The 26,584-nt window shown below is 40.4% G+C and overlaps 1 protein-coding gene across 1 annotated transcript in view; it reads right to left on the bottom strand.

Annotated features, from left to right (window-relative positions):
- The window catches only part of ROS1 (ROS proto-oncogene 1, receptor tyrosine kinase), a 125,111-nt gene extending 103,391 nt beyond the window's left edge, over positions 1-21,720 (bottom strand). Inside the window, 4 exon segments of the mRNA XM_018053025.1 lie at positions 2,075-2,101; positions 4,820-4,879; positions 7,291-7,335; positions 21,369-21,720. Of these exon segments, the coding sequence (XP_017908514.1) occupies positions 2,075-2,101; positions 4,820-4,879; positions 7,291-7,335; positions 21,369-21,491 (255 nt within the window). The 5' untranslated portion in view covers positions 21,492-21,720.

Genomic DNA, 26,584 nt, shown 5'->3' with positions numbered 1-26,584 from the left:
AATTTGTGTTCGAAATTATCAGGGATAAGCCATCTTACTTGCTCACATCGTTTTCCAAATTACACCTTGCAAGCTACCACTTCTAAAACTATTCCCTCCAAGAAATGTGTGGGCAAATCCCAAGCTTTCTAGGTGGAAGCGCTGATGGTCGAGGAGTTCAAATTTCCTAAAGGTGTGAGCAGCTAAGTTAAAAATACCTATCTCTATATCTCTCCCTTTACCTCCACCTCTATCGAGCACGTATGACTGTTCAGGTCTACATTATTTAATGTATAAAGTAGCAAAATATAATAGGAAAGAATAGAATAATTACATGTTACAACAGAGAGCAAAGGTACGTGTTACGTAAGCAGGACTGGGCAGCATAGTGATGAACAGTGAACTGTCGCGCTAGAGACCCAGTCCTCGAGGAACAGAGATGCCCATGCAGAGAATGGGCATGTGGACACAGGGCGGGAAGGGGGTGGGACGAACTGAGAAACAGCATTGATGAGTATACGCTGCCACATGTAACATAAATAGCTAGTGGGAAGCTGCCTATAACGCGGGGAGCTCAGCTCTATGCGCTGTGATGACCTAGACCGGCGGGATGCAGGGAGTGGGAGGGAGGCTTAAGAGGAAGGGGATATATGTATACATACTGCAGATTCACGTTGTTGTACAGCAAAAATTAACACAACAGTATAAAGCAATTATCCTCCAACTAAAAAAAAAAAAAAGGCTTTAAATTAGCAAAGTTTAAAAAAGAGAAAGAAACCCAGTCCTGAACTGCTTGGATGCTTCAGGCACTTTCGCTCTCTGGCTTCTAAACACAATCCTCTCAGGGACTGTTATTTTGGCTTCTGCTTTTGTTTTGGTCACATCAAAGAGTTCTCAGGCAGTTGTCTTTTTGTTTTTGTTTTAATCTCATCCAGGAATGAGCTTTAATTGTCTATTTACATAAGGAGCAATTTTTCCTTTGTTTTATTTCTTCTTACCTAACTCAATCACCATTCATTCCCAAGGAAAAATCACTGAGATATAGGGTCACCACAGACTATTGAGAGACTATTCCAATTTAAGGTTTTGCTTTTATTTTCTATTTGAAGGAATATTTTCTATTTTACTAACGAATGATCATCTGTATCTCTTCCTCAGGCAGGATAGGATAGTTCTGTTCCCTGGTTTCAAGGAAATTTTAAATAGAATACAGCATTGATGTGAAACTGAGAAATAATGCAGCTTCATCATAAGTACCTATTGTCAAATAAACTAATAAATTCTGCAGGATATAGAATCCTGGACAGGAAATTTTAATTGAAGAAGACTGAAGGAGAAGAAGGTCAAGTGCAGGGGAGAGACCTCCCGTGGGGCTAGAGGAGAGGGTAATTGGAAGACACCTGGTCAGCCAGAGTCAGTATGAGGTCCCTTATTATCATAGCAAGAAGTAAATTAACTGAAATTTAAATTTTAAAAAGCTGTGTTGCCAAAGGAGTTTGCTGAATAAGAAGATTGCAACCTAAGAGTACTCTTCTGCGACTTTCCTGGTAGTTTCCAGTGGTTAAGATCCTGCACTTCCTATGCAGAGAGCATGGGTTCAATCCCTGCTGTGGAATGTGGCCAAAAGAGAAAATAAATGAACAAATAAATAAAAGGTTATCTTTGAATGCACTGTATTTAATGATAACCCATAGGCTTTAGGGGGAAGAGGTGAAATCAGCAGAGATGAGGGTATCCTCACTGTGCCTTTTCCTCTCTTCCCACCACCCAGGCTTCAGGAAGCAGAACCTTTCAAACCAGATTAGAGTAATACATATGTACATGTGTGAATGTGTATGAGTGCACACATACATCTATGGACGTTCATACATGCATTTTATATATGCACATAGATATGTAGAGTTCAGCAAATACTTGAGTCAAAGATAGAAACACAGTCATTTTTACACCCAGAGTTAGAGCACTCCTAGCAAGAACATTTCTGTGCACCAAGAACGACTCAGCCTTCTTTATCCTTATTTTAATAGTGTTTTAAGGATAAGAGAGAAAGACGTGAGGTTTAATGACACCTTTTTTGCAAGTCACTGGCACTCACCTCACAAACTGCAGCATAGGTTTCATTCTGCATGGAGGAAAAAGGAAAGGAAAATTACTCAAAATCTTTAGAGTTGTAAATAATTTTAATGACACTTAGCTAGGCATTTCTACCAAATTAATTTATGCTCCACCATCGACAAAATGCTTCCCCTGTGGTTCAGCAGATAAAAGAATCCACCTTCAATGCAGGGGACACAGGAGACTCAGCTTCAATCCCTGAGTTAGGAAGACCACCTGGAGGAGGATATGGCAACCCACTCCAATATTCTTGCCTGAAAACCCCATGGACAGAGGAGTCTGGTGGGCTATGGTCCAAAGGGTCACAAAGAGTTGGATAAGGCTGAGCAATGGGGCATGAGCATGAACACATGACGAAACAATCGATAAAGAATAATCCAAAGCAAAAGACTCCAGAGCTGGGCCTTCCGTCCAGGAAGGCCACTGTATAAACTGCTGTAAAAAGTATGTTCTTTGCATTATTGGAAAAACAAGGACACACGATGTCTCCTAGAAAATCTCAGCTAAGCAGTAATCCGCGATAGACCAGGTTAGAGAATGAAGGGATGTTGGTAGGTGCCGAGGGAGACAGAATCGGAAATGAAAAGCCACCAATAAGTCTGGTTAGGAAAGGCCAGCAGATTCTTCTGCCCAAACTGGCCACTCCAGCATCCACTCTGCTTGCCGGACTGATTCCCCCAACAAATGGTACTTCTCATTCCTTCACTCGCTCAGTGCAGTCTGAGGACTAGCTACGCGCCCCTCACTGTGTTCGGAGGAGGGGACAGCGTGAACAAGACAGAAAGCGTCCTCCCCTGATGGCCCTACATGTCGGCAGAGGATATTAAACACGTGACTAGGCAAATAATGATTCAAACTACCATCTGGACAATGTGCTACCAAGGGCAAGGAAAAGTGTTTTTATTTTTTCGCTTGTGTATTTACTTGGCTGCACTGGGTCTTAGTTGCAGCATGTGGGATCTAGTTTCCCAACCAGGGATCAAACGACAGCCCTCTGCCCTGGGAGTGTGGAGTCTTAACCACCAGGCCACCCAGGAAGTCCCTGGAAAAATGTATTTAGAGTGTGTGATTGTTCACAAGTCCAAACAGCACCTGCTCCATCTTTTGGTAACTGCCAGTCTATGAAGCACACCATCACAAGCAGGAGAGTGGGTGTAAGTGACTCCTGGCGCTGAGATCTGTGAGGACACCTGTACAAGAAAAGCTGTGAGGACTGACTATACATACGAAGATGTTAATATCCTTATTTAAATCTCCATGCTGTAATTTGAGTCATTAATAGAAAATGATATTCTCTGTGCTTAGTCGCTCAGTCATGTTCAACTCTTTTGCGACCCCATGGACTCCACCCCATCAAGCTCCACTGTCCATGGGGATTCTCCAGGCAAAAATACTGGAGTGGGTTGCCATGCACCCCTCCAGGGGATCTTCCCAAGTCAGGGACTGAACCCAGGTCTCCCTCATCGCAAGTGGATTCTTTACCATCTCAGCCACCAAGGAAGTTCAAGAAAGTGATATTACCTACAGTTATCATGATCCTAACTAATTTAATCTCTGAACTGAACAAAGCAACCCATTTTTAAATTATAAAACTCTTATCCATGAGATTGAAGTAATTAATTATAGTGTAACAAGCACTATCCTTAGCAGAGATTCACTTATTATCTTAATTTACCTATTAGGAAAGTAAAGTACCAAGTACCTTAATGAAGTCACACACTAATTGGCAAAGCCAGGATAAATGAAAAATAAAAAAGTATTAGGGAATGTATTTCCTACACGAAGTGAAGTAAACCTAGGTGTGTGTGCCCTCTGGGTTAGACTGCTTCCATCTTCCCCACAGAGAAATCTTGAACGTGATCTAGGTCTCTTCAAAGTGTGGTCTGGAAACACCCAGCATTGCATCACCTAGGAGCGTGTTACAAGCACAGAATTTCTAGTCCCCACACAAAACTTAGTGAATCAGAATCTGCACTTTAGCGAGATCCCAGATATTTGCATATTAAAATTTGAGAAGTACAGGACTAGGACATTTACCAAATACTTAACATTTTACTAAAAGTTCGCTACAGTTTGGAGCAATTGGTCATTTCTGGCTTCCATGGTTTGCATTAACTTCTTTTGGTTTCCAGTTCACCAGTTGCATTGATAATGTTGATTTTGGGACTTCCCCGATGGTCCAGGGGTTAAAATCCACTTTGCAATGCAGAGGATGCATGTTCAATCCCTGGTTGGGGAATTAAGATCTCGCATGCCACAGAGCAACTAAGCCCTCACACTGCAACTGCGGAGCTCACTCCACAACTAAAGAGTCTATGCACCACAGAGAAAGCTCTCCCATGATGCAAACAAAGATTCCGTGTGCCGCAACTGCAGCTGCTGCTGCTAAGTCGCTTCAGTCGTGTCCGACCCTCAGCGACCCCATGGACTGCAGCCTACCAGGCGCCTCCATCCATGGGATTTTCCAGGCAAGAGCACTGGAGTGGGGTGCCATTGCCTTCCCCGTGCCACAACTAAGACCCCACAAAGCCAAATTAATTGATTAAAAAAAAAACTGATCTCATTTTCTCCATTACTCCATTTCCATTATGTATTACTCATACTTTTGCTTTAGAGTCAAGCCAGCTAATTAAAAGCCAATGGAAACTCACATGGGAATCCTCATGGAGAATGTTTCTCTTGAGGGAAACATTAATATCAAAACAGAAACATAATTAATACTTACACACTTTAAGGCACAGTTTTCCTGATCTGCCGAATTCCAGAAATGACATCCTTGGATACACTATAAGAGAAGGTAAGAGAGAGTGATGACTGAAGAACTGTGATTTTTCTAGTCACCTGAACGTGCAACTATTAACAGTGTTCCCGAAGTAGAAATCTATCTGCCAAGGAATCTGTGGCCTCGCAGCAATCAGGACTTTTGAGGGTGTAAGCAGAGCTGTCGTATTCACAGACAGAGGAGGGCTTGGAGTGGCTCAGGATTGCTGAGTGGAGTCTAGCCTGGGGCGGGCAGGCCTAGACCCCAGGGAGCAACGGAATGTCTGGGAACACACTGTCCACTGGGTGCTTGGGGCAGGGGAAGTCCAGGACAGCATGGTGTCAAGCACATCATATAGGTCCTTGGGGTGTATCATGCAACAAGCCAAACCCAAAGCTGGAGACTCAAGCAGAGGCAGCACATCAAAACCGAGGTAGGTGGATAGTTTGGGAAGTCGGCTGCCCTGACCTCCCACTGGACAGATTCAGCTTGTGCCTCCTTGCCTGGTTTGTCTGCGCCTGTGATTGCGTGGACCATTCAGTGCCCAGGCCGTAATAACACCTAAATCGCCTTCCCCTTTCCCTCAGTTCCTTCTGCTCTGCCATCTCCTTTTTTTCTCCTTCTTCCTTTCCTGTCTATGTCCTATCCTCAACTCTTTCTCTTTTCACTCTTCAGGTTCTCCAAGACGGAGCTCATCTCCCTTGTCAGTATCAACCATCCGAATTTGAACTTCCCTTCCTGAGCTCCAGACCCAGATTTCAACTGTTTGTTAAATAGCTCCATTTGAGTCCTGACAAACACCTCAGGTACTGGAGTGAGTTGCCGTTTCCTCCTGCAGGGGATCTTCTCTACCCCGGGATCGAACTCGTGTCTCTTAAATCTCCTGCATTGGCAAGCAGGTTCTTCACCCCTAGGGCCACCTGGGAAGCCCCAAATTCCGCATATGAAACATCAAATTCCTCCCTTTGTACCCTCGAATTTGCTCTCTCTCCTGTTTGCTATTAATACGCTTCAGTCTTCTGAGCTGCCTGAGCCAGGAGTCAGGGCACCTTCTCCTTCTTTCACTGCCTTCCCACCCCATCCTCACGGACAATCCATCACCAGGTTCTACGGATTCACTTCTTTGTTGCCTGCACTCTGTCTTGGTTCCGTGCTCACTCATGTCCTTGTTTTTCTGGGCCCACCACCACTTGCGAACAGCTTCATGGGAGACAACAAAACCTAATCATATCCTTATCCTATCTAAAACCCTGTGTGTCATTGAAACCAAATATTCCCAACATGGTATACCGAGCTCTCCACCATCTGGCCCCACCTAGCTTGCCAAGCCCAGTCTTCTACTTCCTGTCTCTGCACACACACACTCCCTCAAGCAAGCTGAAGTACCCCTCCTTTTCTGCACAACTCAGCTGTCTCAAACTTTTGGGTCTGGATACAAAGGGCTCCCTCTGATTAGTGTACCTTTCTCCTCTAGTCCTTCTAGAAAACTCTTTGTCTTTCTAGTTTTAGCCATGCAAGACCTGCAGGCAAGCAAGCTGCTTTTCCTCCTATGTATTCTTCTTTCTCTTCCCACCCACCCCTGTTCTGACTCTCACAATGCTGTCTGGCTATGATTTTAGGTACATGTCTGTCTCTCTTACAAGACTGTGAGTCCTTTGGAACAGAGACCCTATTTTACTCATTTTTAAGTCTCTACTACCCCGCACAGTGCCTGGTTTATACCTATACTTGAAGTCACCAAACACGTGTTGTGTAAATAGATACAGGTGCAGGAAAGAAAGAAGACTATAAATGTAACTGATAGAGGAAAGAGCAGACACCGTCTAATCCAACCCTCTCAGAATACCTGTATTTTAGTAGTTTTAACTACATCTCAGAAATTTTAAGTAATTTGGCCAAAGCCACATTCATTGGAAGGACTGATGCTAAAGCTGAAGCTCCAATATTTTGGCTGCTTCATGCAAAGAACTGACTCATTAGAAAAGACCCTGATGCTGGGAAAGATTGAAGGCAGGAGAAGGGGACAACAGAGGATGAGATGGTTGGATGACATCGCTGACTTGATGGACATGAGTTTGAGCAAGCTCTGGGAGTTGGTGATGGACAGGGAAGCCTGGCTTTCTGCAGTCCATGGGGTCTCACAGAGTCGGACAGGACTGAGCAACTGAACTGAACTGAACACAGCTAGGTATAATCAAAATCATGGTCTTGGCTTAGTCCTATGTTCTTTCCACTTCAACGCACTGTCCCTGAACTCATGTTTGAATAATCTGTGATGCAGACTTCTCTCTATTTTCCATCCAGCTTCCTCCATCGGGCACAATTAAATGAGCTTTTACTTAGGAATTATTATTACGGTAATCAAACCTGACTTTTGTCCCTTTTTTATCAATGCAAACACTGTAAAATCCCAGGCAGTGGAAGCAATTACTCACCGGTTCACTCAGATTGTGAGGCGTGCCAACATCAAGCTGTCTGCCCTGAAATGAAGAAAGAGGGACGGTGTAACTACCACAACATTAAAATAAAGAAAAAAAGAGCTTCCTTTTTTTGCCTCTCCAGTGTTTCCTAAATGTAAATTAAGGAGCCAAATGTTTTAAAGTTATTAAATCAGTCATAAAACCAGACAAGATGCCTCTGCAAGTTAACAGGAATACCTTGGAGATCCCATGAGTTTGGTTCCAGACTACTGAAATAAAGGAAATCAGCAAATCTGGGGGCTTTCCAGTGCATGTACAAGTATGTTCACACTATACTATAATCTATTAAGTGTACAATAGCACTGTTTTTTAAAAAGTACATGCTTTAATTTAAGATGTTTTATTGCTAACAAATGCTAACCATCATGAAACAATACAAGGTTATCACAAATCTTCAATTTGTAAAAAACCACAATATATGAAGAGTGCAATAAAACAAAATGTGCCTGGATAAGATGCAATGCCTAAGGATTCTGCAGAAATGATAAAAGTGGGAGTCAGGATGTAGCCCAAAAAAGTGGTTAAGAACAATTAAGTAAGTATTAAATAAGCCTGTGACATTAGCCAATCAAGGACTCCCAGACTAGAGATGAACTACATTTGCATTTTTCATTTTTTTAAAGAGACTAAAACAACAATTGACTGCATTTAATTAATATTATATAACAACCCATACAAAAAATGCATTCATATTCTAACCTAAATCTGTATACGTTTTTGTTCATGACGCACAAGGTGAAAGTGTGAATAACAGCTGCCCTAGGCAAGATTTTTTCAAGGTGTATTTCTTCCTCGTGTTTCTACGCTTATTATTTTGGATTTGTTTTTATAATGCGAAAAGCTATTTTCCTCCATCCAAGAAAGTACTTCCTATATAAATATCATTAGTGCCCTTAGATCCAGAATTTATAAATGGAAAAATAAAATCATAAGCTAAGCAGACTATTTGACCAGGAGGTTAATAACCTGAAGCCCAGAAACAACTTGATTTTGCTCCTCATAAAGTCTCATGTACTAATATGAACAGTGTTTCTCAGTTCTCATGGCTATGCAATGTGTGTGTCTGTGCATGCATGCTCAGTCATGTCTGACTCTTTGCGACCCCACAGACTGTAGCCTGCTGGGCTCCTCTGTCCATGGGATTCTCCAGGCAAGAATACTGGAGTGGGTTGCCATTCCCTTCTCCAGGGGATCTTCTGAACCCAGGGATCACACCCACGTCTTTTGCATCTCCTGCATTAGCAGGCAGGTGCTTTACCAGCTGAGCCATTGGGCTATGCAATATTTGAGGTTTATATGACTGGTCACTCTCCAACTCTTTAGCAAAGGGATTTTCAGAAGTTCTGGAAACAAAGGAGCTAATGGAATGGCATTACCACTAAAAGATTTATGCTTACCAGGTGTTTGGGTTGCTTGAAAAGTACACCATTTAACATACAACATTTCTGTTGTAAATACTATACCACCAGAAGACAGATTAAACAGTTTTGTATAAAGCCATGGTGTAAAAATTAGTGTTTGTGTGCAAAGTCACTTCAGTCATGCTGGGCTGTTTGTGACCTTATGGACCATATCCTGTCAAGCTCCTCTGTCCATGGGATTTTCCAGGCAAAAATACTGGAGTGGGTGACCATTTCCTTCTCCGGGGAATCTTCCTGACCCAGGGATCGAACCCACAGCTCTTAAGTCTCCTGTATTGGCAGGTGGGTTCTTTATCACTAGTGCCGCCTGGGAAGCCCTGGAAGCCCCCCAAAATAGGGATAAGGAAAAAACACTGTATTCCACTTTACTTGAGTAAATTGCCAAGCACATGACTTGGAGAATGCCACAATGCCCTTATAACACAAGTCACTTACATTGTCTTATACAGAGACGAAGGTGGTATCAGGAAACCTAAGTGTAGAGAATGCATGCCGGAAATAGATTAATGACTGTGCTAATCAGATACACAATTATACGTGTCATGCAAAACCTCAAAGCACCCCAAGGTTTCGGAGGCCTATTCCATCATCACCTTGGGGTCCTTTGAATGATTTTTCCCACATGACACATATAACCATAGTTCTAAATGGGGAAAGGAGTACATCAAGGCTGTATGTTGTCACCCAGTTTATTTAACTTATATGCAGAGTTTATCATGCAAAATGCCAGGCTGGATGAAGCACAAGCTGGAGTCAAGATTGCTGGGAGAAATATCAGTCACCTCAGATATGCAGATGACATCACCCTTATGGAGAAAGTGAAGAGGAACTAAAGAGCCTCTTGATGAAGGTGAAAGAGGAGAGTGAAAAAGCTGGCTTAAAATTCAACGTTCAAAAAATGAAGATAATAGCATCCAGTCCCACTACTTCATGGCAAATAGATGGGGAAACAATGGAAACAGTGACAAACTTTATTTTCTTGGGCTCCAAAATCAGTGCTAATGGTGACTACAGCCATGAAATTAAAAGACACTTGCTCCTTGGAAGAAAAGCTGTGACCAACCTAGACTGCTAAGTCGCTTCAGTCGTGTCCGACTCTGTGCGACCCCATAGACGGGAACCCACCAGGCTCCCCTGTCCCTGGGATTCTCCAGGCAAGAACACTGGAGTGGGTTGCCATTTCCTTCTCCAATGCATGAAAATGAAAAGTGAAAGTGAAGTTGCTCAGTTGTGTCTGACTCTTAGCTACCCCATGGACTGCAGCCTACCAGGCTCCTCCATCCATGGGATTTTCCAGGCAAGAGTACTGGAATGGGGTGCCATTGCCTTCTCTGATGACCAACTTAGACAGCATGTTAAAAAGCAGAGACATTACTTTGCCAACAAAGGTCCATATAGTCAAAGTTATAGTTTTTCTAGTAGTCACATATAGATGTGAGAGTTGGACCCTAAAGAAAGCTGAACGCTGAAGAATTGATGCTTTTGAACTGTGGTGTTGGAAAAGACTCTTGAGACTCCCTTGGACTGCAAAGAAATCAATTCAGTCAATCCTAAAGGAAATCAGTCCTGAATATTCATTGGAAGGACTGATGCTGAAGCTGAAACTCCAATACTTTGGCCACCTGATGTGAAGAACTGACTCATCTGAAAAGACGCTGATGCTGGGAAAGACTGATGGCAAGAGGAGAAGGGGACGACAGAGAATGAGATGGTTGGATGGCATCACTGGCTCAATGGACTTGAGTTTGAGCAACCTCCTGGAGTTGGCAAAGGACAGGAAAGCCTGCAGTGCTACAGTCCATGGGGTCCAAAGAATCAGACACGACTGAGCAACTGAACAACAACAGCATATAATCACGTGTGATTAGCATAGTGATTAGCATAATCATTAATCTGTGGCTTATACCATCATGGGGCTTCCCAGGTGGCTCAGTGGTAAAGAATCTGCCTGCCAATGCAGGAGATGCAAGAGACATGGATTCGATCTCTGGGTCAGGAAGATCCTCCACAGTAGGACCTGGCAACTCTCTCCAGTATACTTGCCTGGAAAATTCCATGGAGAGAGGAGCCTGGCCGGCTACAGTGCATGGGGTCACAAAGAGTCAGACAAGACTAAGGGACTAAGCAGGCACATACACACACACAGTCATACTCAGAGACTTTGACTTTGTCTGAATAATGAGCTTAACCTGTTAACTGCTAAAAATCCTGCCTGTTTGGGAAAATTATGCTTTGTCAGGTTTATAGTCTTGAGCTTTTTTTATGCAAACTAACCACTAGAAATGGGGGTTGGGGGAAGTTTTTCATGAAATGAGCATTATAGGAACTAATTTCTGGGTCAAAAACTACAATGATTCACAAGTGGGATTTCCTGGGGTTTCGTAACTTTTCCATGAAGGGATTTACATATGTCCAAAAGAAGCCACTGCTGAAACTGGTTTTTTCCCCCTTGGGGCAGAGGGACAGGGAGCAGTGGTTAGGGGCTAGGCTGTGCTGTTTTCACTAAGCAGTGAAGTGACTATATCTGTTCTTGGTTACAGAGCCATTGTGCTTTTTGTTTACTAGGTCAACATATTGTCATGTTAACTTGCATCTCAGCTGATCATGAAAGTTGCCTCACAGAAGGTTTTAATCAAAGCGGCCAAACCAACAAAATAGGACATCCTGTTTCAAATTACACTCTCAACCTCATTTTGAACTGTGCTTTTTCAGAGATTTGGCAAATTTCATGATAAGCCACTTAGCAAAGTGTTCACATTTGATGAAGCAATTTTTATATAAACATAATTGTCTGCCACCCAGTCCTTTAAAATGTCAACTATCCATGGTTAAATGAAGAGCAGAGCTACATTTTCAATTAGTTGCATGAAGACTTAAGGCACAGTCTAAAATTGTGCTCCTATTTAAAAGATTTCTCTACTCATATCTCTATAACTTGGATGCCAATCTTAAAGAAAAATTAAACATTTTTTCCATCTTTCTCAGCTTCTCGTAAACATAAGGGCCATCAACCTTGTTTAGTATATAAGCTTTTGAGTATCTGTATCCATCTTCCTTTTGCATTGCTTAAATCTCACAGACAAAGCAACTTGTACGTGACTACTAGAGCCTGTTACTGTAAAATGAAACAGAATACTACCCATTGTCGTCAAGAGTTATTAGATTCCCACCAGACTCCCCTGGGACTCTGCCCTTCTGCTGTAGAGGGCATGGGTTCAATCCCTGGTGTGGGAACTAAGATCCCGCATGCTGGGCAAAAGGAATTATTAGATTCCCATCTGGATTTCCCATGAATCATCAAGTTAGCATATAATCACAACCCAGAAATTTCTAAATTGTTCACAAGTAGTACAATAGGTCAAGCTTGGTGCAGGTTTAACAGTATTTTGATTGAAGACCATCCTATTTTCATTTATATAGTCATGGCTTCAACATTTTTTGCTGATGGTTCATTGAAGCCCAGGGTTCTTTTCTTAAAACAAACAAAAACTAAAGTCTCATTTGTCTCACAGAGAGATACGAGATTGATATTAATTCTGAAAAGCCCAGTTTGCAAACACATTCGAGACTTTACACAGAGGCACTGTGTCTGCATAAATGTGTGCAAGCAAGTGCAACAGCTGCTACGTGACAAATTAGGAATCAGATCTTCTAACCTCATGGCACACGGCATTTTTTTTTAAAGCAGTCTTATTAAGAGCAAAGGGAAATATACAAATTCAGAATATCGCATACAGTGAAACAACAGGTTCCTCTGTTTATTTCTCACATTTTCACAAATTTTAAGATCTTTTTTTTGACTGAAGGAAAATAAATGGAAACTAAGAAGGAAGAGTCTATAAATTGTTCATCCTCTCTCTGGTCATTTTTGAGCAGAGTCCTTCTTGGGAAGAAAGGCTTACAAAAGATGGCAATGCTGAGTCTATGATAACCTGGTATGCACCCAAATAACCTTACATAGGTATGATATCATTGTCAACCCGCCCTACTCATTGACTTAGAATTATAGGCAGAGGAGAACTAAGTGAATATTTTTAGTAACTCTTAACTGGCACTAACCAGCACCAGCCTGTGCTCAGCCGTGTCTGACTCTTTAGGACTCTATGGACTGTAGCCTGCCAGACTCCTCTGTCCATAGGCTTTTCCAGGCAAGAATACTGGAGTGGATAGCCATTTCCTCCTCCAGGGGATCTTCCTGACCCAGGAATGGAACCAGTGCCTTCTGTGACTCCTGCCTTGGCAGGCAAATTCTTTTCCCAATGAGTCACTTAGAAGGTCCAGTACTGACCAGAACCTCTCCTCAAAAGTTGCTGAATTTGAGCCATTGAATTGGAGAGGTGATTAGTTTAGCAAGGAGCACACCATCTGTCCTGGGGTGACCCAGCACTACAAGCAAGATACGTTTCAAGAGACAACAGAAAATCTAAAAGGACTTGGAAGGTGGCTTAAGCATCTGTTGTGGCCTTTGGAAGAGCCTGTGCTTTTCAGAAGGTAGCAAAAAGATGACCATCACTGAGTTCATGGAGCCTTCTCTTCCATGTAAGCACCATCCACTTTGCTGCTCACTCTCTCCAGCCTCTAGAACAATGCCAAAAGGATAATGGTGTTCCATAACTATATGCTGAAGGAATAAATCCAAGAATTCAAGATGGCCTACTATTCAGGAAGGGTCCAGAAGTGCCTTGGAAGCATCACCCAGTGGCCTAGGATCATGAGGGATTACTCTCATTTCTTGAGAAGTAATCAGACATAGGAACCAAAGGACAAATGTTGACTTCTTTTCCTCTCATTTGGTGTGTGAATAAAGATTCCTCTGATCTCCATTCCCTAACCATTTATATTTTTAGAGAAAGGAGAAGAAAGCTTAATATTTTTTGTTTTTAGATAATTAAGTACATAGAGAGTAAGAACTGTATCTTTTAGGTTAATTGTGCAACCAAATGCTACATAGTTCTTTGTGTTCATAATTTTGTTCAAAATGAAGCTTTTGATTCCCCCTTATGTGATTGAAACACAACCAAATACAATGACATGTAAGACAGCGAATTTGCAATTGAAATTTTTCCTATCCCTTCAAAAATCAATGTTAGCTCATAAAAGCAAAAGAGTGAATACCTGGGTAGTTTTTAAACAATGAAACAACAGAGACATTTCTTGGTGACCTTTAAGTCACACCGGAATAGTATTGAGTTTTTCTGTTGGCAGCTCTCAAAATTAAGTTTAATAAACCGAATGGCGTGCCCATCAAACAGTCTTGGGCAAGGTAGCCTCATGAGTCAGGTCTAGGGGGTTCAGAGGAAGATGATTTTGTCAACACTCCTCCCTAATTTCCAACTTCCTCTCCATCCCCCTCCTCCCCATAATCATAGCTAACATTAGTGAGTGAGTCTCAAGTTCCAGGCACTCTTCTTGGTGTTCTACACTGAATCTCATTCAACGTCCCAACAACCCTATTCGGGAGATACTTTCATTAACTTCATTTTGCGGCTGAGAGACAGAGAGGTCTAGTAAGTTGTCCAAGAGTTAGGATTTTAATGGGGCACTAGTTGCCTCCAGAGCCTGTGCCCTTAACCAAAGCACAGATGCTGCCTCTAATCTGTCCCGAATTCCTCACATTGGAGTGAGAGTTCTCATTTACCTGAGCTCACCTCTTCCAATTACCTGCTTGAAAGACACTGTCCCAGTCCCAGAAACTTAAATCCTCAACCCAACTCCTACTTCTTGGCACAAGCGTCCCCATATTGTCCACCTCAGGCAGAACTAACTTCACTCTTTACTTCCTATTATTAGTGAAACAGAGCAGAATGATCTGCATTTTAATCCCACATATGATATTTGCTCCTGATGTGATCATTTTAAAAGTTAGCTGTGTTGTTTAAACTTCGTATTCTCATCTGAAACATAAGTAGGATAATAATTAGTGCTTAAAGTTCTGTGGGGCTTCCCTGGTGGCTCAGAGGTTAACGCGTCTGCCTGCAATGCGGGAGACCTGGGTTCGATCCCTGGGTTGGGAAGATCCCCTGGAGAAGGAAATGGCAACCCACTCCAGTATTCTTGCCTGGAGAATCCCATGGACAGAGGAGCCTGGTGGGCTACAGTCCACGGGGTCGCAAAGAGTCGGACATGACTGAGCGACTTCACTCACTCACTCAAAGTTCTGTGAAGATTAAATTAAATTATATATTCATTATTATAGTACACTGCCAAGCACTTAGAAATCTATTATTAATATTATGTGCAAATTTGCTATAAACAGCCTTTTGCAGACATATCATTCAGTTCAGTTCAGTTCAGTTTAGTTCAGTCACTCAGTCGTGTCCGACTCTTTGTGACCCCGTGAATCGCAACACACCAGGCCTCCCTGTCCATCACCATCTCCCGGAGTTCACTCAGACTCACATCCGAGTCTGTGATGCCATCCAGCCATCTCATCCTCTGTCATCCCCTTTTCCTCCTGCCCACAATCCCTCCCAGCATCAGAGTCTTTTCCAATGAGTCAACTCTTCACATGAGGTGGCCAAAGTACTGGAGTTTCAGCTTTAGCATCATTCCTTCCAAAGAAATCCCAGGGCTGATCTCCTTCAGAATACATTGGTTGGATCTCCCTGCAGTCCGAGAGACTCTCAAGAGTCTTCTCCAACACCACAGTTCAAAAGCATCAATTCTTTGGCGCTCAGCCTTCTTCACAGTCCAACTCTCGCATCCATACATGACCACTGGAAAAAAACCATAGCCTTGACTAGATGGACCTTAGTTGGCAAAGTCATGTCTCTGCTTTTGAATATGCTATCTAGGTTGGTCATAACTTTTCTTCCAAGGAGTAAGCGTCTTTTAATTTCATGGCTGCAATCACCATCTGCAGTGATTTTGGAGCCCAAAAAATAAAGTCTGACACTGTTTCCACTGTTTCCCCATCTATTTCCCATGAAGTGATGGGACCAGATGCCATGATCTTCGTTTTCTGAATGTTGAGCTTTAAGCCAACTTTTTCACTCTCCACTTTCACTTTCATCAAGAGGCTCTTTATTTCTTCACTTTCTGCCCTAAGGGTAGTGTCATCTGCATATTTGAGGTTATTGATATTTCTCCTGGCAATGTTCATTGAAGCTTGTGCTTCTTCCAGCCCAGAGTTTCTCATGATGTACTCTGCATATAAGTTAAATAAACAAGGTGACCATATACAGCCTTGACGTACTCCTTTTCTTATTTGGAACCAGTCTGTTGTTCCATGTCCAGTTCTAACTGTTGCTTCCTGACCTGCATATAAAGAGGCAGTTCAGGTGGTCTGGTATTCCCATCTCTTGAAGAATTTTCCCCAGTTTATTGTGATCCACACAGTCAAAGACTTTGGCATAGTCAATAAAGCAGAAATAGATGTTTTTATGGAACTCTCTTGCTTTTTCCATGATCCAACAGATGTTCGCAATTTAATCTCTGGTTCCTCTGTCTTTTCTAAAACCAGCTTGAACATCTGGAAGTTCACGGTTCACGTATTGCCGAAGCCTGGCTTGGAGACTTTTGAGCATTACTTTACTAGCGTGTGAGATGAGTGCAATTGTGCGGTAGTTTGAGCATTCTTTGGCATTGCCTTTCTTTGGGATTGGAATGAAAACTGACCTTTTCCAGTCCTGTGGCCACTGCTGAGTTTTCCAAATTTGCCGGCATAATGAGTGCAGCACTTTCACAGCATCATCTTTCAGGATTTGAAATAGACCTACTGGAATTCCATCACCTCCACTAGCTTTGTTCGTAGCGATGCTTTCTCAGGCCCACTTGACTTCGCATTCCAGGATGTCTGGCTGTAGGTGAGTGATCATACTGTCATAATTATCTGGGTCATGAAGATCTTTTTTGTACAGTTCTTCTGTATATTCTTGCCACCTCTTCTTAATATATTCTGCATCCGTTAGGTCCATACCATTTCTGTCCTTTATCGAGCCCATTTTTGCATAAAATGTTCCCTTGGTAGTGATGAAATAATCTCTTCAGATAAATTTCTTGATGTTCAGGGTTAAAAGTATGCATTCTCTTTTAATTTTGATATTTATTTACCCAGTATTTTCTAGAATGCTATCAAGTTACATCCTAATGAAAAGCACATGGAAGCTCCAGCTTATCCAAACTTGGCCAATTATAAGATGTCTTTATCTCTGCCAATCTGATAGAATAAAAACTGATAATTCACTTTTCCTATGCAATTCTTTTTTTTTTTTAACTTTACAATATTGTATTGGTTTTGCCATACATCAACATGAATCCACCACGGGTTTTCCTGTGCAATTCTATGTTGCTGTGAGGTTGAACATCTATCACATTTTTTAGTCATTAATGCTTCTTTATTAAAAAAGCAGGCCTTCTTGTTCTGAACAATATTTAAATACTCTCCTAAGAGTTGGTAAAATTGTATTTATCATATGTAAAACTTTTTCCATTCTTTGGCTTTGTTTTTATTGTTTTCTGTTTATTGTCATATAGTTAATTTCTAAGCAGTTGAATTTATTAATAGTTTCTTTTAGTGAATCTAGGTTTTTGAAACCAACTTCTTTCCCACTCCAAGATTATACAAATAGTCTTCCCTAACGTAACAAAATATTTTATAGGATGAGGTCTTGTTCTGTTTTTGTTGTCTGTTTGTATTTAAATTATATATATTATTTTAATCTGGTAGTAATACGTTAATAAGAGTTGAAATTTTTTGAATCTTTTTTTTTTCACTTTTCAAAGAAAGGAGTACTTTATTTTTTACTTTATTTTGTTTAGATTAGCTTAAGGTGTATGACAGAACTGAGTTTAAGGTACAGAGATTTCCCATCAGCTCCCTGCTCCCACACATGCATAGCTTCTCCCATTACCAACACCATTCACCAGAATAGCACATTTTTAGTAAGCACGAGCCTACAGTGGGATAATCACAACCACCCAAAGTCCACAATTTACCTTAGGGTTCAGTCTTGGTATTTGGACAAAAGTATAATAATATAATACCATACAGAGTACTTTCACTGCTGTGACAATCCTCTGTGTTCTGCCCACCCATCTCCCCACAGCCCAACGCCATCACTCTGAACCACGGACCTTTCCGGCATCTCTGCAGCTCTGCCCTCCCCAGAACATCATACAGCTGGAGTCACACAGCCTTTTCAGGTTGCTTCTTCCACTTAGCAATAGGCATTTAGGCTTCCTCCATGTCTTTCGCGGCTTGATAGCTCATTTCTTTTTATCATAGCTTTGAACAATATTTCCTTCCCTGAACTGTCAGTTTACTGATTCTTTCACCTACTGAGGGAAGGGATTACTTTTCATTCTAAATGGATAGCCTCACTTTGGTTTGAATTTTCATCTTTATCATATTCCACACTCCCTTATGTACACAGTATAATTTCTGGAGCATATTCTGTTTTACTGGCTTGCCTATCCCTGTATTGGTACATATTGCACTAATTTCTGGATATTTTATGGAATTTTGGAATTATGGTTTGGTGGCACTAGTGGTAAAGAACCCACTTGTCAATGCAGAAGACATAAGAGATGCAGGTTGGATCCCTGGGTTGGGAAGATCCCCTGGAGGAGGACATGGCAACCCACTCCAGCATCTTGCCTGGAGAATCCCCATGGACAGAGCAGCCTGGAGGGCTACAGTCCATAGGGTCACAAAGAGTTGGACATGACTGAAGCAACTTAGCATGCATGTTATAAAGTAGTATATTGATATATAAGAAAGGTATTGTATATACACATATATATATACATATACTTTTTTAAACAGGACAACCTTCTGAAACTTATTATTTCTGACAATCTTATTGAATTGACTTGAGGCTTCTAAAAGAATACTTCTAAGCACTAGGTCCTCAACTGTTGGGATTTGTTACTTCAAAAAAAAAAAAGTTTTATTGCCAAAGATCACAAAATCATGAATAAACAAACCCATCAATATGAGGTTGTATCCTGTTGAATCTACAATAAGAGGGTATAGGCAAAAAGCACTTCCATAAATTATTTGGCCATGAATCTCTTTTGTTTTTTTTTTCATAAAGGATCTCACAATGCTAGTGTTCTGAAAAATAATTATTTTTTTGCTCTCTGCAGCACATGGCATATGCAATCTTAAAATATCAGGTCAGTTAATACACTCAAGTAAAACATACAGATTCCTCCATTAGTGTAAAGCCCATGCTCAAATAGAGAACTATGACTTGTGCATTTGGGGACAGCAGTTTTAACATTCCTTTCTACAAGACACTTCTGTTTCTTTTTAAAAGGCAAAGATGCCTCAATACCAAGAATCACCCAGTGAGAATGATGATATAATATACATCTAATTTGAGTCTCAGGGCTTCCCAGGTGGTTCAGTGGTAAATAATCTGCCCACCAATACAAGAGACACAGGGACGCAGTTTTGATCCCTGGATAGGGAAGATCACTGGAGGAGGAGATGGCAACCCACTCCAGTATCCTTGCCTGGGAAATTCCAGAGGAGCCTGGCAGGTTACAATCCATGGGCCCAAAGAGACAGATGTGACTGAGTGACTGAACATGCACAGAGTATCAGTAGGCAAGAAAAGGATATAGAAGAGGCAACCTTTTGAGAAATAATGACTAATAATTTTCTAAAAATGTTGAGATACATGAATTGGCAGTTATAGTGAGTATGTTATATGTTATTTACCAAGCATGATAACAAAAAATTAATTAACACAAAGAACTACCCAATAAAATCAAAGATGGCCTGCATAGCAAAGTCCAAGCTAAAAACGGTAGCATAGAAAAAAAAAATTCAAACAGTGCAATAAACTCCAGCACTTTTCATATCGTTCCTCTGATCTGTGGCTCTGTTCATTGTTCTTTCACCTAGCTTTTGTCTCCCCTGCCCTGATGTGGGAGGAACAGATGGAGAACATGATTACCATCACTAGTCAAACTGGCAGACCGTGTCTTCTGCAGTCGCCACCGTATCAGCTGTGCCTCTCTCTGTAGGAGGTGAACGGAAGGCAACTCAGCAAAGGAACAGACTGTCTACTCCTTCTGCCAAACCCTGAAATCAAGGAGCCCACACACAAAAATAAGATAAGACTAAGTTTAGCTAAAAATTAAAATGGAGACTCCAACAATAGAAACAGCCAACATCAGTTTTGATAGTTGGGAAATTAATAAACAAAGTATAGCGGCACATTCATATGATGGAATATTTAAAATATATTAAGGACTGTATTTCCATAAAAACATCAAACATTCAAACAGTGCAATAAACTGTTTTCCTGTGTACAGGAAAATCCACAAAGTAATGTTCAATGAAAGAGCTGGGTGCACAGTGTGTGAAAAATTATATACATACTTGAGGAAAAAAATCATTGAAAGAAAATACAATTATAAGTCAATAGTTGTGGAATTACAGGATTTTTTCTTTTATTCTTCTCTATCATAAACATTTTACAATGAATATGTATTGTTTTTATAATCAGAGAAAAAAATTTAATAAAAAAGAAAATATTTAATAGTCCCAGTTTTCCGTTTTTAAGTTTGGATATTTAGGTTTATAAAAACCCTAAAGCACATATTTCTACATTCGTGGCAGTGACATCTTCAGCAAAGAATTTTATAAAATACCTACCATATTTTTATTATTTTTTTTGAACCGTATTTTTTAAAAGTGCTGAAACAACAGTAAGCTTAAGCAGTGTTTAAAATGATAGTTTAAATTAAACCGAGAGTATAACACAAATGCCTTTCCTTTTTCACTCTACCACAGACTTCTATCTCTAATACTTTAGCCTAATAATGAATAGTATTTGGTATTTTTTTATTTTAAAAATATGACTGTAAGCATTGTCACATTGTCTTTAGATAAGGAGAGTACATCTTTCCCTGACTAGAATGTATTTGGCTTTTAAAGTTGACTCAGTGACTGTTTTAAGCACAAATAAGTCACAATAACTCTAAAGATGTGAAACACTATTTAGGAGGAATGACACCCAGAAAGGAGAAGAAAATTATAAATGTCCAGAAAAACTCACCAAAAATATTATAAACGCACAGATAGGAATTTACAAACAATTCTGTCATTTAATAATGATAATCATATATAAGTGTATAATACATAAAATAACATGTAAATATATAATGATTAATAATGAGATAAAGTGTTATACATGGCATCCACATCTGCTTCCCTCATCATCCCCCTCCTGATATAATCATCTATCCACAATATAAATAGTACTTTTGCCTGCAATGACAAGGCATTGCCCTGTGGCCAAACCTATTTCATGCTTCAAGACAAATATAAATGATTTTGTAATAAATGAATTTAACTGATATTTTTTCAGGTGTGCAAATTTATTTCATTTACACCTCCTTTGCCCGAATCCCATGCCCCCTGTTGCAAAAATAATAATAATCTATAAACAGACAACTTGAAAGAAATGAAGCAGCTCTGCCCTACTTACTATAATCACTAACGTTCCTAACTTATTTTGGAAAAAGACTCTTGCCTTGCCATCATTTCTCATGAGAAAACTTCTCATAAACAGAAAATAATTTAACCAATATAACAAGCTGAATTCTACCTGTTCTGCTTCCTATAAAGACAAATATTAGACCAGGAAAACTTACCAGGTTAGTTACACATGACTTTAAACAGCTGTTTAAAACTGTACACTGGCCCACAGAAATCCATACGCAGCCAAGAGTTGCAAAATTGACAAGTTTCAGGCTAAGCCAGTAAAGGTTCTTCATCACTTCACTAATGGCGGATTTTCACATGAACTTTCTTCTCATTTTCTCCATTTCCCTATCTGAATTCTTTGGGTTTCATCATTGCAACTGAAAGAGTGGCGGGTGGACTTTTTGGTCTTGTTCTGATGTGTCAGGATCTCCTTGCCTTTTAAATAATGTTTAGAACTTTGAGTCCTAGATAGTTTGTATCGTTCCCATAACAGCTATTTCATAAGGAGGCTTCCTTTCACTCCCATAAAGAAAGTCACCCACTGAGTAAAGGTTAGGTCTTAGGAGAGCGCTTCCCAAGGAAAGTAAACAAAGCAGAGAACGCAAATTACATTTCAGCCAGCACGTGACAGGCGCACAGTCTGAGACGGGATCAGACTCAGTGGACCCCCCACCACTTCACTTCTTTGAGGTTTGTTCAGCTATGCAGGAAACTGGGTTTTAAGCATGTTTAGCAAACAGTAACACTATTCTAATAAAGAATATTAAAAAAAAAAAATCAAAGGGCCCAAATCAGATGATGCAGCAGAGAGGAAAAACTTAACCCTTTAAAACCAAACATACACACTTTAAAATGAAAAAGCAAACAAACCTGAAATTAATAGGTACTCTGAGGGTCAGCTAAAGACACAGAAGTTTGTTAGGCACTTTCAGAACTTCACTACGTATTAACTAAAACACTGCCTCATCAAGTCTATTGAGACAGAGAACTGAAACCAGCCACCACAGAGACCTAAGATATGTCTGAGGGTAACTGTCTTGAAAAGGAAATATTGTACAAATTTCAATCTGCTCAGCATGGAGATAGAAGTTCAAGCCCGAAACAAAGAATTTGAAAAGTTTGCAACGTACAGAAGTGAGTCATTCTGGATGGTTACTTTTTAGATTGCTGAGGGTTAACTCCTTAAGGCCAGATATTGTCATGTTGGTATTTTCTTTCTCATGGCAATCTATAGTTTCAAATCAACTTCCTTGTCTTCTTAAATAAATTATACTGTTGTAACTTACCCTTGTGTTAATGACATGAAGTTCTCATTGTGAGGAACACCCACCTGAGGGTTTGTTTCGAGCTGAGCATCCTTTAGTAAATGCTAACCAAACTGGTGAACAACATGAAGAAGAATGGTATTGACTCCATATTGACCCCTAAAACCTGGTCACTTGAAAAAATTCCCCACCCTCTGCTTATTTTTTGTTCATGGTCTGCATTTGAAAGAACATAGATCAAAGAATATGTAACTCTCCAATTTCTTGGCCAGAGGATATGGCCATTTTTCTACAAAAGTATGTTTCAATCAGAGAATAAACTATGGAATTTTCTCTTCCCAAAGAAATGTATCTTTTCCTGGTGCCACTAGCCCTTTCTGTCTTATTTGCACAAGTAATATTTGTAACTGTTACTTCACTAAGTGGACCACTAAGTACTTCCTTGAAAACCTAAATATAATCTTTACTCTCACTTAATCTAATTCTTTGGTGTATCCTTTCAGTATCAGGATTTGTGCTTATTCTGATTTGAGGAATTTAACTGGCACATAGATTCGCACTTGTGAAAAATGAAGTAAGTTCCAAGATGCTTGTTATAAAATTAATTATATTAGCAAAAGACTTCACCTAAAATTTCAATAATCTAATAGTGGATTAACCATGAATTCACACAACTTGTCCAGGTGATTTCTCCGAATAGACTTCTTTGGACTTCTTCATAGCACAATAGTCACCAAGCAGTTGGGTAGCTTACATGGTGACTTAGAGCTTTGATAAAAGTGTGCCAGTATTAAGTGTATTGACTTTCATCATTCATCTTTAGAAATCATTCAGCTATTTTTTTTTTAAATGAGGCTATTTTCCCCATTTTATTGGTTACCAGGAAGGCACAAAACTGCCTTGATTCAAGGAAAGGGGAATTAGACCCTACCTTTTGAGATGGGAATGGCAAAATCCTAGATGAACATGTAGGATGGGAGAGACTATTGCACCATCTTTGGAATAAAATCTGCCACCGTGTAGGCAGTCATGACTGGAATATAGGAGTTTCAGTTACCATAGTTTAGTCAACTAATAACACAGTTCAAACTTCAGTTAGCACAATATATTACCTGTGAGTACTGCGCATTAAATACGAAATTCTCTGCTATCTCTGCAGTCCACAAATCAGATGTATACAACAGATGCGCATTAAGATCAGATAACAGTCGTGTCGCTCCTTTCAAAGTTTATCAGTGATTGGCCACTCACTGCATATCTGTTATTCCTTTCTTACACAGACAGCAAAGCAAGCCAGCGTGTTGCCTCCTTGTCTCCCAGTGATAAACCCACATGACATTTTGCCAAATGATGTTTAGAAAAATGGATAATTGGAAAAAGGAATTGGCCAACAAAGATAAAATTGCAGCAGAGAAATAAAAACGGATAAAACTGGAAGTGATATTTGAATCAAATGTAAATGGAGGATTTGATACCAAAAACAAAGGCAACAAAAGCAAAAATAAACAAAGAGAACTAGAGCAAACTAAGGAGTTTCTGCATAGCTAAGGAACTCATCAACAAAATGAAAAATCAACCTACAGAATGAGAGAAAATATTTGCAAATCACATATCTGACAAGAGGTTAATATTTATTTGTAATTGTCTGAGTTTTGTACCGTGTGTACATATTACGGCTTCAAACAATTAATGTTTAAATAATAACTTTTTAACATATTCTAAATGAGAATTTGAAAGCATAGGACTTACTTGAGCCTCCAAATTCATCTCAAGTTAGAATAGGGTACTTGAAACACGTGACTAGAGTTCACACCAAACAAGTTCCTCCAAGATGGCTTTGAACAAAATTTTTGTACATGCATTAAAAATGTTATCCTGGCAAATAAGACTTAGACTCCCACAAATCCCTTAGAATAAGACTTTCCCATGGGGTCAATTCTGCAATGAACAGATCACATTCTGAAACAATGGCCTGGTTCATAGCTAAATCAGTAGGAAAGGAGAAATTGGTAAAATGTACCTTTATTCTAATCCTATGTCATTAGAATAAGCTTTACAGATGGTTAACAACAGATTTGATGTGATCAAATACATCTGAGTTTTGAAATTATGTATGTTGAAAATATACAATGTACATCCTCTAACTCAGTTGCAGTCTATCAGTACCACATGGGGAATGAAATTTTACAGGGAAATAAAATTTTACAATCATCAAAAGGAGCCCCAGAGAAGGACCTTTTACACTACCGGGCTTTAGAAGGGCCATGTCAACATTCATGGCCTAAGAATTTGCCATGCTAGCAAATTCTTACTCCAGCACATGGCCTTGCCATCCTGCATTACTACTTTATCAGATCCACTAGAAGCCTGATCACGCTCTGCCATAGCACATATGCTGAACCTTGAAATTAGCTAAAAAGACAGATACACTAGCCATCACCAAGGCAATAATTATTCCTATGGTGGGTATCAATTGAAGGGGTATGGTCCCCCACTGACATTCATCAGAGCCAGTGCATCTCCTCTCCATCCCTCAAGAAAGGGGTGATGCTACAGCATGTCAAGGAGGAAAATATTAAATTATTAGCTTTTCAGGTTCAACAGCCAATACCCTCGCCAGGAGGACCAGAGGCCAGAAACACACATTTCAGTTTCTGGTCTGCAATTTGGATTTGCTACATTATTATCAAATTTAAGTTCTATTTTAGCCTGGGACCTCAGTGGCTGAAATGCACAAGTGAGGAGTTATTAGACACTCATGTCCTCCACACTCCTTCCCTGAGACTTGAAGGTGGAGATGGGATCAATTATGCCACACCTTTTGCACGGAACAACAAAAGATAAAAATCACAATATAAAGGCATCATTTTTTTTTTTTTTCTGGCTCGTCTCGTATATTTATTTACCTCTGAGTGCTCAGGGGATTTTATTATTGTTGTTGTTCAGAGCCTGTTTCCCTGCTGCTTCCAAGTTTGGAGCTTTCTCAGATTGATAAAGTTCTAGGAGGCTAGTTTTTAAGCAGTTGCTCTTCGTATGAGGTACTTAACGGTTCTTAAAAATCTGCCTCAGGAGGAGTTTTTAATTTCTTGAGGAAATTAATGCCGTAATATTAGGTAGAAACGAGTGTATAAAATTATATATGTATTCTGAGACTGGTCTCAAGTATGTAAAGTAAAACCAGCTCCCTCTTCTCCCTCCCTCCTTTCTCCTTTCTTTCTTTCTTCACCACTCAGAGAAAAAATATTCTGATATATTTCTACCAATTTTTTTTTTCGGTTTTATTTTGAAAGTATTTGCACTTTTCGAGCCTTTTCAATCTAATTGAGACTAAAAGGCCTTGTGTTTTCATGGAAAATATTTTCAGAGATTGAATCCAGACACTGGATGACCACTTAATATTTTACCCACAGCCAGCCCCGAAGTGAAAACTGCTTTTGTAATAAAGTTGAGAGGTTTTCAAATGCCAAATCAGGCCCTCCTCTCCCAGCCTCCAGATCAGAGGAGTCAGAATCCACAGCAGGGTTCTCATGGTTCCTCTCCAACAAGAGTGCCCCCAACTCTTGTTTTCTTTTTTCTGCTTTTTGACCACACCCCACAGCATGCAGGATCCCAGTTCCTCTACCAGGGATAGAACCTGTGCTCTCTGCAGTGGAGGGGCAGTGTCTTAACCACTGGACTGCCAGGGAAGTCCCAACCTTTGTTCTTAATGAAGCTTTTCCAACCAGCATGGCACTGGGGCCCAGGAACCCCACAGTGTCACACAGCACCACCTTGCAGACCGCCATGCACACTACTAGCACCCCACTGGAACAGAACCCCTGCTGTTTCAAACCCTACTCCAGGCATGAAATACATGAACAGAGCAAAGGAAGCAACTGCTAAAGGACAGAAGGTGGGCACAGGACAGGAAAGCACAGATGCAGCTCACTGAGCCAGGGAACCTCGGTGGGACACGGGAGCAGGTAAGGGAGGCAGCGACTCTGACCCACGAGAACCAAGCCCCAGGACTTTTATCTTGTAATGAAGTTGCACGCTCTAAGAAATGTGGGATTATAACTGTAATTATTAAGCTGTGAGTGTTGGAAGGAAAGTTATGACCAACCTAGATAGCGTATTGA

Source organism: Capra hircus, chromosome 9 (assembly GCF_001704415.2).
Source record: "Capra hircus breed San Clemente chromosome 9, ASM170441v1, whole genome shotgun sequence".
Taxonomy (NCBI): Eukaryota; Metazoa; Chordata; class Mammalia; order Artiodactyla; family Bovidae; genus Capra; species Capra hircus.
Note: the sequence above shows the minus strand (reverse complement) of the source record. Positions and strands in the feature narration are given on the sequence as shown.